At 38.2% G+C, this 13,420-nt stretch overlaps 1 protein-coding gene across 12 annotated transcripts in view; it reads right to left on the bottom strand.

Annotated features, from left to right (window-relative positions):
• CPLANE1 (ciliogenesis and planar polarity effector complex subunit 1) overlaps nt 1–13,420 on the bottom strand; it is a 125,838-nt gene that overhangs the window by 91,421 nt on the left and 20,997 nt on the right. For all 12 annotated transcript variants that reach the window (XR_012782824.1, XR_012782825.1, XM_075540942.1 and 9 more), the window contains 4 exons: nt 10,131–10,295; nt 6,778–6,951; nt 5,979–6,207; nt 1,289–1,428 (listed from right to left, as the gene is read on the bottom strand). Coding sequence is in view for 10 of the 12 variants with exons in the window: in XM_075540942.1 (XP_075397057.1) it covers nt 1,289–1,428; nt 5,979–6,207; nt 6,778–6,951; nt 10,131–10,295 (708 nt within the window). In the remaining 2 variants the exon portion in view is untranslated. The remainder of the gene's footprint in view (nt 1–1,288; nt 1,429–5,978; nt 6,208–6,777; nt 6,952–10,130; nt 10,296–13,420) is intronic.

The following is a 13,420-nucleotide window of genomic DNA, read 5'->3' on the forward strand; positions in this document are numbered from 1 at the left end:
TCAAATTGCTTGATCTAATACTTATCTACTGAGGTTTATATTGATTGTCTATCAGTAATGAGGTCGAGTTTACACACAAGTCCTCCCTTTTAAGTTTGCATTGCACCAAGTTTGACAGCTCTATCCACTCCTAGAAGAAAATCTCCATCATCCCTAAAACTTCTCTATGCCCACTTGTAGTCACTTGTACCCTTTATCCCCAGACAACCGCTGATCTGTTTCCTGGTCAAATACCCTGGCTTTCTTATACAATGTCATTAGAAACGCTTCTCTCATGGCTTCTTTCTATAGAACACTGGCTCTGAATTGATCCATATTGCTGCATGCTACCAGGTGTTTGCTCCTCATCATTATGTATTATTCCTTCATTAGAGAGTGCAGGTGGCATTGTGGGATAAGCTTTGGGCTGCTAACCCTAAGTTTGATGAGTTCAAATCAACCAGCTGCTCTGTAGGAGAGATTTACAGTCTTGGTTATCCTACAGAGGGTTGCTATGAGCTCAAATCTGAAAAAGTTGGTTAGAATGAGCTTACTTGTTAATATGAAAAATACCAATCTGACAAACAGAAATAGGCTGGATTTGATTTTGTTTGGTTTAGAAAGATGTATTTTAATTTGTTTATCCAGTAATGAGGAGATAAACATTTGGCTTGTTTCTACTTGAGAACGATGAGGGCAATGAATGTACAAATGTGCTTTACACAATTGATGTATGTATGGATTGTAATAAGAGTTGTTTGAGCCCCTAATAAAATGATTAAAAAATACTGATTCCAACTCAGAACATACCTTTATTTATAAAGCACATTTGTACATCATTCTCAAAACATTTACTCTCCACCTAAGCCCCTGGCATCAGCTCAATTTTCCCCTCCCTCTCCGCATCCCCCTCTATCACGAACTCTTGATAATTTACAAATTATTATTTTGTCATATCTTAATCTGTCCGATGTCTCCTTTCGCCTACTCTTCTGTTATTCGTACCCCAGGGAGGAGGTCACATGTAGATCCTTGTAATCGGTTCCCCCTTTCCAACTCAACTTCCCTCTGCCCTCCCAGTATCGCCACTCATACCATTGGTCCTGAAGGGATCATCTGCCCTGGATTCCCTGTGTTACCAGTTGGAATTAGTATTTTTAAAAGTATGTTTTTACTTTTTATTAGCTATTTCAAAGTGTTAACATATACATACATACACACACACATATATACACACATAAGCTTTTAAAAATGCCATATACTTTATATTAACCTGATGCATACATCACACTATACATAGGAAACATACCTGTAAATTGTTTGTATTTTGAGCCCATTTCATTTTTTACTCCCAAAGAGTCAGGTTGACCTAAAAAACATTGAAGCTTTTCTTGGAAAATCTGTGCTGGAGTCAAATTTACTGGTAGATTCAAACCTTTTTTCTTGGACCTAAAATCATATCAAATTAAGGGAAATGAATTCACATTTTAATAAATATATGCATATCAAGAACTAAACATGATGGCCACTTGGCCTTTTTACTAAGATCAAGTGTAAGAATTAAACATGAAGTTTTAAGTAGCAATGGAATTTGTTACATTCATTCATCCTATATTTAAAGGAAAACCTTTTTTTTAAATAATTAAATCATTTTATTAGGGGCTTGTACAATTCTTATCACCATCTACACAAACATCCATGTGTCAAGCACTTTTTTGTACATTTGTTTCCCTCATCATTCTCAAAACATCTGCTTTCTGCTTAAGCCCTTGGTATCAGCTCATTTTTTCCCTTCCTTCCTCGCTCCCCTCTCCCCCATGAACCCTTGATAATTTATAAACTATTACTTTACCATGAAAAACTCTTTTTCTAATATCTGGGCATCATCTGATTTCTTCACTACACTTTGCTATAGCACTCCTAAATTCAGTGATTTCCCAATGAGAGTGAATGCCAAGCAGGGCTATGCTATAAGAACTAACTGTTCTTATATTAAGGATATGATCAAGTGGGAGCTTAAAATCCATTCACATATTTATGGTTCATATATGTCCCTGGTTCACTTTAAAGACATCATTATCATTTTCTTGGAGTGTATCATAAATCATCCCCATGGGGCATAAGTTAATTTCATTGATAGTTTCATTATTTTGGCCAATGGTATAAACTTTATTGTTCAGAAAAGAAATTTATACATGTGTAGGACATCTTTTTAAACTACAATGCATGAATAGTTAAGTTGTACACCTTGAAACTTAAATGACTAGGCACTAGTTACACAAAGCATGAGGATTGGATAAATAGAAATATTTTCAGTAACACCCATTTACAAAGACAGAACAATGCCTGGTAAGCTAACACCTGCCACACACACAGACACACAATTAAAAAAACAGCGTGCAAACAGCAATTACATGTTGGTCCTGAGTTGCCATTAACTAGGCACCCTTCACAGTTAAGGTCTAAACCCAATCAAAATCTAATGACCACCAATGCCCTAACCTCGGGATAGTGATCACCTGCTTCTGCCCCCACTAGAGCATTTCAGTTTTAAGTTCAAGAGAGTGTTTCAGTTCCTTAGATCTGTTATAAGTGATTTTAAGGCAGTTGTTCTCAATCTGTGGGTCACAACCCCTTTGGGGGTCAAACGACCCTTTCACAGGGGTCGCTCAATTCATAACAGTAGCAAAATTACAGTTATGAAGTAGCAACGAAAATAATTTTGTGTTTGGGGGGTCACCACAACATGAGGAGCTGTATGAAAGGGTTGCGGCATTAGGAAGGTAGAGAACCACTGCTTTAAGTTAAAGTCCAATTCACTTAGTGAGATTTCCAAATTCAGATCCTTCTGGTGTGGTCTATGAAGGATGTTGTCCACCTCAAAAGGAAGAGTCTTATGTTCCAGTTACCTAGAACACATTGCTTGGGTCACCAGGGAAAGGATAGAAACTAGGTCAAAAGTGTCCAGTTAGGAACATAATACCAGTGTATTTGCCCCTTAATGTCTTGGGTCAATAAAGACTTGTCTCAAAACATGCAGCTATCTAAGTGAGGTATCAGAGACGTCAACACAGGAGAAGCACATCAGCCTGTGTGATCTAAAGATTGCAAATAATAAAATCTAAACCCAGAAGAGGGAATTGTACCAGAGCCTGAATTCTAAATACCCAGTCTGTGGAATGCTAAGGATGATAGCGGAAGCCCAGAATCCATTTGCAGTGTCCCAATGGCTTTAGTCCCCAGTGAATTCCCATGACCATAGTCTAGGAATGGGAGTAGCCTTAATAGCAAAGAGCATTGTAAAGGAGAATTTAGCAGCTGTAGTTAGGCTGGAATGTAACATCATGTCAGTAGATCTCCCTTTGAGCTATTTTGAATCTATTTTTTTTATTATTATTTTATGATTTTTGATTGAGGTTTTTCTGTTTTATTTGATCATTGTTGCTAGGTCCCCTTTTGTTTTTCTCTTTGTTTTGTATGTTTTTCTGTATAGGGATGTCAGGATGGGGAAGCAACAGGAGATTAATAATTAACGTGGGGCACAGACGGGGAGATTGGGGAGTCAACAGCAATGGGTCAGGAAAGAAGAAAATGTCCCGAAGTCGATTGTGGTGATGACTGCACAGCCCTTCTGAATGTGACTGAGCTACTGAAATGCATGATGTCAATTCTATCTCAACAAACTATTAAAAAAGAATAATGCAATGAAGTTTGCGAGAACCTCCATAATTATAGTTCTAATATACCTTCTCATTCTTATTGCCCACTGTTGTCCTATATAGTGCTCAACTGTATGTTCAAGAAAATTAAAACAAGCCCAGGAAAGCCAAAATATAGCCTTGACTATATCCCACCTGAATTTTGAAAGCAACTCCAGAACAGAATTACCTCACTGAACACTAATGACAGAAGACCTGACGAGCTGGAGAAGACATCAAGAACATTACACATGAAGAAAGTAAAAAGTCATTAAAGAGACAAAAGTGAGAAATTATCAAAGTGGTTGTCAGAAGAGACTTTGAAATTTGTTCTGAAATGTAGAATAGCTAAAACATTGAGGAAGAAATGATGAAGGAAACGAGCTACACAGAAATTTTCAAAGGAAAATGAACAAGTGGCCATCTAGCTGAGAAGCAGCAAAGTCCACATGGAAGAACCACACCAGCCTGTGTGATCACTAGGTGTTGATGGGATCAGGTATCAGGCATCAAAAACACAGAACAAAAATCTTATCAATATGAACGGGGGGAGGGCAGACTGAAGACCCAAGGCCCATCTGTAGACAACTGGATGTCCCCTTACAGAGAGGTCCCAGGGAAGAGACGAGCCAGTCAGGGTGCAGTGTAGCACTGATGAAGCACATCTTTCCTCTAGTTCTTGAATGCTTACTCCCCACCACTATCAAGACCCCAATTCTACCTTATAAATCCGGCTAGATCAGGGTATATACACTGTACAGTTAAGAGCTGGAAACATTACCTCACATACCTTGGGATAAGTATTATAAAGATTTCTAAGGAATACAAATGATTGTTTGGCAATTGTAAAATAGGGTAGAATTTGAATTTGATAAAGTACTTTCTGATACTGCTCTTACAATTGTGATACTGAAGAAGAATCTTAGTCCTCCAGAAAATACTTGGAGAATGCTTTCTAATAACTAACATGTGGGTATGTGCTAGGATAGAATGCTCCTTGCCTAACATCATGAAATCAGAAAGAGACGAGACTTTAAATCACAAATAAATTAAGTCAAGTGAAACAAAGAAGGAAAAAAAAAAGATTTGGAAACACAAGGAATCCAAGACAGATAAACCCTTCAGGACCAATAATCAGAGCAGCAATAACAGAAGGTAAGGAAAGATGAGGGGAGAAAGGGGGAAACCGATCACAATGATCAACCTATAACCCCCTCCCAGGGGGACGGACAACAGAAAAGTGGGTGAAGGGAAACATCGGTCAATGTAAGACATGAAATAATAATTTAAAAATTACCAAGGGTTCATGGGGGAGGGAGGGTAAAAAATGAGCTAAAAAGTAATAAGAAACTGTTTTGAAAATGATGATGGCAACATATGTACAAATGTACTTGACACAATGGATGGATGGATGGATTGTGATAAGTGATATATGAGCCCCCAATAAAATAATATAAATTAATTAAATATTTCTAAAAAAGGAAATGTTAAAGGGCAGCTTGAGAAGACAAAATATTATAATGAAATGTACAAAAACTTGGAGTTAGAAAAACCAAAAAGAAATCTTACTCTTTCCCCACTCAGTCATTTTGCACTTGCGATTATATTAATAGCAACTTTTCTTACCATAATAAATTGTTTTGTTCTATTTTCTCTATTAAGTTATATGAGCTATAAGCATAGAAACTATGTGCCATTTAAGTTTATAACCACTAAAATATCTGGTAAAAGGCTTTGTGCATGACAATTATTCAATAAATAATATATTAATTGAAAAGGGTATATATTTAAATATGGTGCCTTGCCAAAGTATTCAGAGGAGTAAAATACAGCTCTGTTTTAAGTTCAGATGAACCCAAAACAGCTATACATATTTTAAAATGAAAAGTAAGCTACTGAGTTGTTCTACACAGTAGCCACTACCTGGTTGAGGCAAGTGTGCAAAACACTGGGAAATACAGAACTCATATTGAATATTTTCATCATCAAAGAAAATTCATTTGGGGAGGAGCGGGGAGGGAGGGGAAAAAGAGGACTTGATGCAAAGGGCCTAAGTGGAGAGCAAATGCTTTCAAAATGAGGGCAAAGAATGTACAGATGTGCTTTATACAGTTGATTTATGTATGGATTGTGATAAGAGTTGTATGAGTCCCTAATAAAATGTTTTAAAAAAAAAAGAAAATTCATTTGGGCCCTGTGGAATGAAGATTCCATATGACATATAAACACCAGCAATAAGAAACATAAACGATACTTCAGTAACTGTCACACTATAACTTAGGTTTCCCTAAAAATACATACCTTGTGAAATTGCTATCATGCTTACAGAACAGTTGGAAAGCCACACCAATAGAAACAGATGTCTTCCAGTCTCCAAGTTTATGGGCCAACCACACTGCTTCTGGAACCAGGCCACCAATAAATAATAATTCCAGTGCATATTCAACTGTCCACGTATTAGAGAGATTCTGGTCTCTCACAACACTGGCCACCTTAGAATGTTGTAGAGGAATCAATCGAAGGGACTGCTCTAAGAGTCAATGAAAGAAAATGAATATTACATTTATATATCAGAACTCATGATTTAGAGTTAATGGACTATCTCCTTAAATTATATTATCTCTTCAAAGAACTATTTAATATTTTATACCCAAGCTACAATATGACACATATGAAATCTCTTAAACTCTCTCAATTCTGATTCATAATGACCCTATAGGACAGGGTGGAATTGCCCCTGTGGATTTCTGAAACTATAACTCTTTACAAGAGTGTATGGTTTCATCTTTCTACCTCAGTGGGGCTGGTAGTTTAAAACTGCTGACTTTTCAGTTAGCAGCCAATTGGGCAACCTCTATGTCACAAGGGCTCCCAGACATAAAACATGCCTCCTCAAAATAATACATAACATACTCTAGGAACCATTTTTTAAACACTGAAGAAATGTGACTGGTTAATGCTTCCTGAAACAAACAGCAGCATTTTAAAAAGTTAAACAGAGTACATTACACAGGACTATAAAACACTGGGTATAAGATTAAATATTTTAAATGTTGTACGCAAAACCCAAAGTGAAAGATGTATTTGTTGACTCTGTCACCTGTTTTAACATGAAGTGGGGGAAGAACATTCACATTGTGAGGTGGAAGAATGCAAAGCAGCTGATTGGTGAAATAGGCGGCCATGAACCGCGCCATGGACTGAATCACCCTCACTGCTGCCTCAGGGTGGACACGGTCTGCCATTCCAAACTCACGGGGAGACTTCTTGGGACCTAAGGGTGGAAATCAAATGCCCAATGGTCACTCAGGGTGAACTATCAAAAAGTAGTAATATTTAAGCTCACAACATTATAGAAAAAAGCCAGTATGACAATATTTTTATAAGATCAACATCCATGGCATATGCAAACCACTTATACTTGGTATCTATACATCCTGAAGACAGTAAGACCCCAACAAAAATAATGATAAATACATACTTAGTAATTGTTCAATTTAATTTCAACATATAGAGGCATCTATATAGAGCAATCTAGCCATGGTAGCCTTGTAAGTATCTGCATTTCACTGCATAGTAATTTCTCATTCTTTCTCCCTCACAAACAAGTGGTGAGGGGAGGAGGACGTTCAACTGCAAAGAACCTGAGAAACACCAGGAGTATAATTCATGGTGCCATTTCTATTCCATTAGATCTGGGAAACGCACACCCATGACTATCAGTGGTAAAGCACTCTAAGATTCTGTTGGGAAGCAGTAGCATGAAGAAGGCTTAGAGAGAGCAAAGGATTATATCAGAACTTCTGACATGCATGACCTAGCAGGAACAGAGGACAAGAGTCATCCCTATATGGGAAATAAAAACTCTTAATAACAATGCAAACTAAAAAAACCAACCCAAACTCACTGCCATACTGTGTCTTCTTTGTGCGTCACCAAGTTGGTTGTTTGTGTGTTCTGTTTTTTAAGTTAATGGTCTGTTACTGAGAGTAGGGAGAAAGCACTTACATAGAATGGAGGTCAACTGAAATTTCTTAGACAGCAATGTTGACAGCTATGCTGAAGTCCACAGCCTACTCTGCTTGCTCTATCACAGCTCAGAAGGGTTTACAAACAGAAGTCTAAAGATACTCCCTTGGTAAAGAATTATTTTTTAAAAATTTGTGTGGACATAGAGGAGTGTGCCCATTATACTTTAAACAATTGTTAAACAAATTCATTACTCTTTAGAAGGGGAAGTAATTGTGGTATAGTGAATGCTACTATTACCTTTTCAGTCAGTCATTTTAACTCCCACTAAATGACTGCTCAGTCTCTCTCTCTCTCTCTCTCTGTCTCTGTGTGTGTGTGTATGTCATCAAGTCGATCCTGACTTATAACAACCCCCTGTGGGCTTCCAAGACTCTGTTTATGGGAGAAGAAAGTCCAGTTTTGTTCCCAAGGGGCTGCTGGTGGTTTTGAACTGCTATTCTGCTAGGTCTGGGTACAAGGTAGGGAAAAATACTGACAGGATGATGGCTCCTTGGTGAGTATTTGTTAATAGGGATTGAAAGTTCTTGGAACTCTAACATGAGGATGAGTCAAGTTTACCATCCTGCTGGGTAGAAAATGAGTCATCTCAGAAGCAGAAGGAGAGACATATCTACCATCAAGACAAAAAGAGCCACAATCAAATAAGAAAACAAAAAAAGAAGAAAGAGCCAAGAAGAGAGCTTGCCATTTGGACCCTGAGACCTCTGAACGCTGACACTCCCTTGATCTATCAGGAGGAAGCTGACACCAGGAAGTAGCAGAGGACTGGCAGTAGCAGAACCAAGCATTAGAGCACAGTACAAGCAGTGTGCTTCCTGGGCTAAGGAAGTGCTTCTTCAGGCAGGAGGCTCATTTCCAGAGTGGGCTGTCTCCAGGCACTTAATTGGGAGCTAGGTTTGCTGACTCAAGGAGCTGGAGCTGAGTGCCTTCAAAGGCTGCCACTTAATAGTGTAGTGGTGTGCCCTACGAGCTCTTAGCAACAAGGCTAAAACAGCCTTTTAAACACTGCCTGTGCAGGGGCCATGTGGCTAAGATCCTAAGGACCTCAGAGAAAGAAACCTGCTTCTGGGCACAGATGGGAAGAGACTGACCTCACTGAAGAACTGTCTTAAGCATCTCTGATCCTGAATTGTTAACATGTTGACTTCCCTAATAAAGCCCACAACTGTGAATATGGTCTGTGAGGCCTCTGTAATGAATTAGTGACCCAGCTGAGTGCTATGGGAGGGGCAGTTGGGATCAGAATTGGCAAAGAAGAAAAACTCTGCCTAGGGAATCAGCTTTGGGCTGATGCTGACAGTGGTTCTCCTCTTCCCTACCTTGTGAAGCTGGACAAGGTCAGACTTGGCCCCCACGCCATTTTTCTCAGTTACATATTGACATTCTAGAGGACTATTTGACACCAGGCATCAAAATTGTGGATCCTCTTTGATTTAATAACCTAATTTCTATACATTTGTTCTAAAGAAATGAGTAATGCCAATAAAATGTATACATATTAGTGTTATTTAAAATAGTAAATCTTTAGCAACAATCTAGAAGGTGTATTAATAGGGAAAATAGCTAATAGATTGTTAAAAAAGCTATTAATATTGACAAAACTCTACTTTCAATTTCAAAAGATTATAAAACTGCTGATTACACATACACACACACACACACAGTGTATGTAGACAGGTCCTATACAAAAAGAGGTAGAAAAAAAAGAGGTAGAAATTAAAGTTATTTTATCATTTTAATGTTTTTGGTCTAAAGTGAACATGTCTTACTTCCATAATGATATAATTTTGAAAAGATACATATCAGAGAAAGCAAAAAAAAACTATATAGTGGAAAGCACAAAGAATAAATTTGGCATGAAGTCCATTTTTAAAATTTTAACATAGTAGACCTTTCAGATATGTTCATTGGCATGGGTCTACTGGTCTACCACCTTAAAACTGATATAATGTATATAATGTGTCTGTCTGTGCTTCTTTCTCCCTGGTTATTGCTTCATTTAAATACACCTTTAAAGGGAGTAGGAAGAAATTCAATATTCTTCAGTTTTTTGAACAGATATAAAAAACTTTAGAACACCCCAGAATGTGATTTTTATCAAGTTAATAACTTGAAGCAACAGTTAAAAAATATAAATATGTTAAGGTGAAATACTTGAGTACTGGATATTCTAACAAATAAAGCTATGAGAAAATAATCATATCTGTTCAGCAGACAATTAAGGCTAAGTCTGAAATTCAAACAATAAAGACTACGGGGTCCTTGCTACTAAAAGGTGACAGTACCAAATGCAACATAATGTAGCCAAGTCACCCACCAAAGAGGCAAATGAACCAATTTCATATATGGGGAAATTATATGCCTAACCCTAAAAAACACAAATTAACAAAATTAGGTAAGGGTGATGTTAAGATGACATACCTGAACACTCTTCATTTTGTTGTACAGGTAGGTGGGACCATTTCAGTATTTCTCTTACTAGATGATCACACAATCCTTGAGCATCGTTCAAATTATAGGTATATAGATGGCAGTACAGGAGAGAAAGATAATAGCGGATTTGAAGAAAGTAAGTCCTTTTTCCTCCTTCAACAGGAAAGAATTAAACTTACATTAAAAACAGGTTAGTAAAACCAAAAAAAGAAAAAAAAAACAGGTTAGCAAAGTAATGTTTACACATTTGGTGCTAATTAAATGTGTTCAATTGGTGGAATGCATCAAGTTGTATGTCAATACAGTGATATGTACATGTTTTAAACCTAAAATAAGACCTTTGACAACAGGTTAGCAAACTGTGCTCTTTCTTATTGTAAAATTCTGAACAATTTTCTTTCATCAAGCCCTACAATGAATGAGATTTGATAAGCAAGTTGCAAATCTGTACAGCATTCCGCACTATAGCCCACTAACAACTTCTACCTCAAGTATACACAGCACAATATGAACTAAGCTACGGAGTTCCTATGGACACATCATATATCAGAGACTCAAAGAGCCTTCCAGAAGGAGGACAACTATCCAGTCAGACAGGAAGTCTCAGCAGCTGGGTTCTAATACTTGCAGCATATTTAGGACAGGGACTGCGGGCTGCCTATCCATCCATTCTTCCAAGGGCGAGAGAACTCCAATTTTGTTGCGGGCTACAATGCAAAAATTATCACAATTTACAGCCTGATGTGGCCATGTGAAAATGTGGCTACATTCCACCAAGTAGAACTTCCGGAAAATCTGCCTACAGAGAGGCAACGCAGCCAGGGTGGCATCCTTGGTCCTTCCCTGCTCCCTGTTGATGCAGCCGAACAAACGGATAGGAGAGACAGAGCTCCAATAGCTATCTTTGCCTGCACGATGGTTTGAAGATGGGAAGCAATGCATTAAAGATGACAGAACAGAAAGAGATTTAAAAACCCAGGGTTCTTTCAGGACACCATGGAAACACCAAATCAGCCCTAGACTATGAGTCTCTGACTGCCTTTCACAAAAAGGAGAAATAAACTTTTTTCTTATTACAGTCACTATCAACTTCAATCCATTACTAGATACAAACAAAAAAACAAAAAACGAACTCATTTCCATCAAATTGATTCCAACTCATAGCAGTTGTGAGTAGAATATAGAGTAGAATTTCCCCTGTGTGTTTCTAGGTCTGTAATTCTTTATGGGAGTAGAAAGCCTCATCTCTCTCTCTTGGAATAGTGGTTTCGAACTGCCAACCTTAAAATTAGTAGCTCAATGCATAACCACTATGACACCAGAGCTCCTAGAACTCATTCCTAATGGAAATAGTTGGAAATGAAATTAAACACATTATAAAAATGTTTCAGTAAGAGTTCCCAATAAAATGATAAATAAATAAAAACGTTTCTTCCTCCACAACTTCTAACTCATTGAATGCCACTCTTCTTCTAGCTGGATAATCATTAAATCTGAGATGCTCTTCAGTTGTTGTTGTTTTTTTTTCCATTTCTACCCATTTACAAGTCTAATTGATCAAATCTATAAAACATGCCAAACGTGCTATCTGCTTTCCACTACCCGTGACATTACTTTGTTTCAGGGCTCCTCACTGAACTCTCTCCTGGTTTATAGGTAAAGCTGACATCCCCATACCTCCATGCTTGCAAATGACCCTGCGACTTTACCAGAGTGCTCTTTCCAAAGGACCTGTATTTGACCAGACACCTTTTCTATATAAAGTACCAACTAATCTCACTACTTTCAGGAAAAAACACTAAGTCCTCCACACTGTATAAAAGATGTCCATTAATGTTCTATTCTCTAATTGTGCAAGCTTAACTCTCCCAATACGATTCTAAATATTACACACCTATCCCCAACATTGCACACATACATAATCCACTTCTACTAAATTCCTTGCAGTCTACCAAACTGCTGTGGTTTCTTATGCTTCTTGGTCTTTGGAATGCCACTTACTCTGTTGAAACCATTTTCATACTTTAAATGGCCAATTTCTATTCAGCTTTAAAGGCCAACACTTCCAGGTAGCTTTCCCCAGCCTGATACCTATATTCCATCTCAGATTGTGTGAAGTTTCCTCTGTGCTCCCTTGAATCCTAATCATACAACATAATGAGAAACATGCTCATTGTTTGTGCAATCTCTCTCCTCCAGATTACAGGAAACTTGAAGTACCGTTGCTTTATGATAGCTAACCTGTCTGGTAAAGGGCTGGACAAACAACAGGTACTCAATAAACACTGGTCAAACAGCTGTGGCAGTCTAGGCTACCTCCAAGGTCCCTTCTTAGATCCTGCACCATATCTCGGGCCCAATCTAAGACTTACCATAAACGCTATCTACAATTTTTCAAAGTCACACGTCTTCACCAAAAACTCCATGAAGCCCATATTTAATTCAACTGCAAGTATTTAACTCACAGAAAATTTTTTTAATCATTTTATTGGACGCTCGTACAACTCTTATCACAATCCATACATACATCCACTGTGTCAAGCACATTTGTACATCTGTTGCCATCATTTTCAAAACATTTTCTTCCTACTTGAGCCCTTGGTATCAGCTTCTCATTTTTCCCCCTTCTCTCTCATGAACCCTTGATAATTTACAATTTTTTCACTGTTTTGTTGTACATCCCCCTGGGAAGGGGTTATAAGTAGATCATTGTGATCAGTTTCCCCTCTATCCCGCCACCTTCTTCCCCTTTACCCTCCTGGTATGTCTGGCTAGATTCCCTGTGTTTCTAGTTCTTACCTGCACCTGTGTACATGCTCTGGTCTAGCTGGATTTTTGTTTTGTTTTGTTTTTTTCTAGCCGAATTTTAAGGTAGAATTGGGGTCATGATAGTGAGGACGGTGGGGGTGGAGGGAGAGGAAGCATTCAAGAACTAGAGGAAAGTTGTATGTTTCATCATTGCTATACTGCACCCTGACTGGCTCTTCTGCTCCCCTGAATCCTTCTCTAAGGGATGTCCAGTTGTCTAAGGATGGGCTTTGGGTCTCTACTGTGCACTCCCCCTCATTCACAATATGATTTTTTGTTCTGGGTCTTTGATATGTGATACCTGATCCGACACTTCATGATCACACAGGCTGGTGTGCTTCTTCCATGTGTGCTTTGTTGCTTCTGAGCTACATGGCCGCTTGTTTATCTTCAAGCCTTTAAGACCCCAGACGCTGTATCTTTTGATAGCCCAGCACCATCAGTTTTCTTCACCACATTTGCTTATGCAC

Source organism: Tenrec ecaudatus, chromosome 2 (genome assembly GCF_050624435.1).
Source record: "Tenrec ecaudatus isolate mTenEca1 chromosome 2, mTenEca1.hap1, whole genome shotgun sequence".
In the NCBI taxonomy this organism is placed as follows: Eukaryota; Metazoa; Chordata; class Mammalia; order Afrosoricida; family Tenrecidae; genus Tenrec; species Tenrec ecaudatus.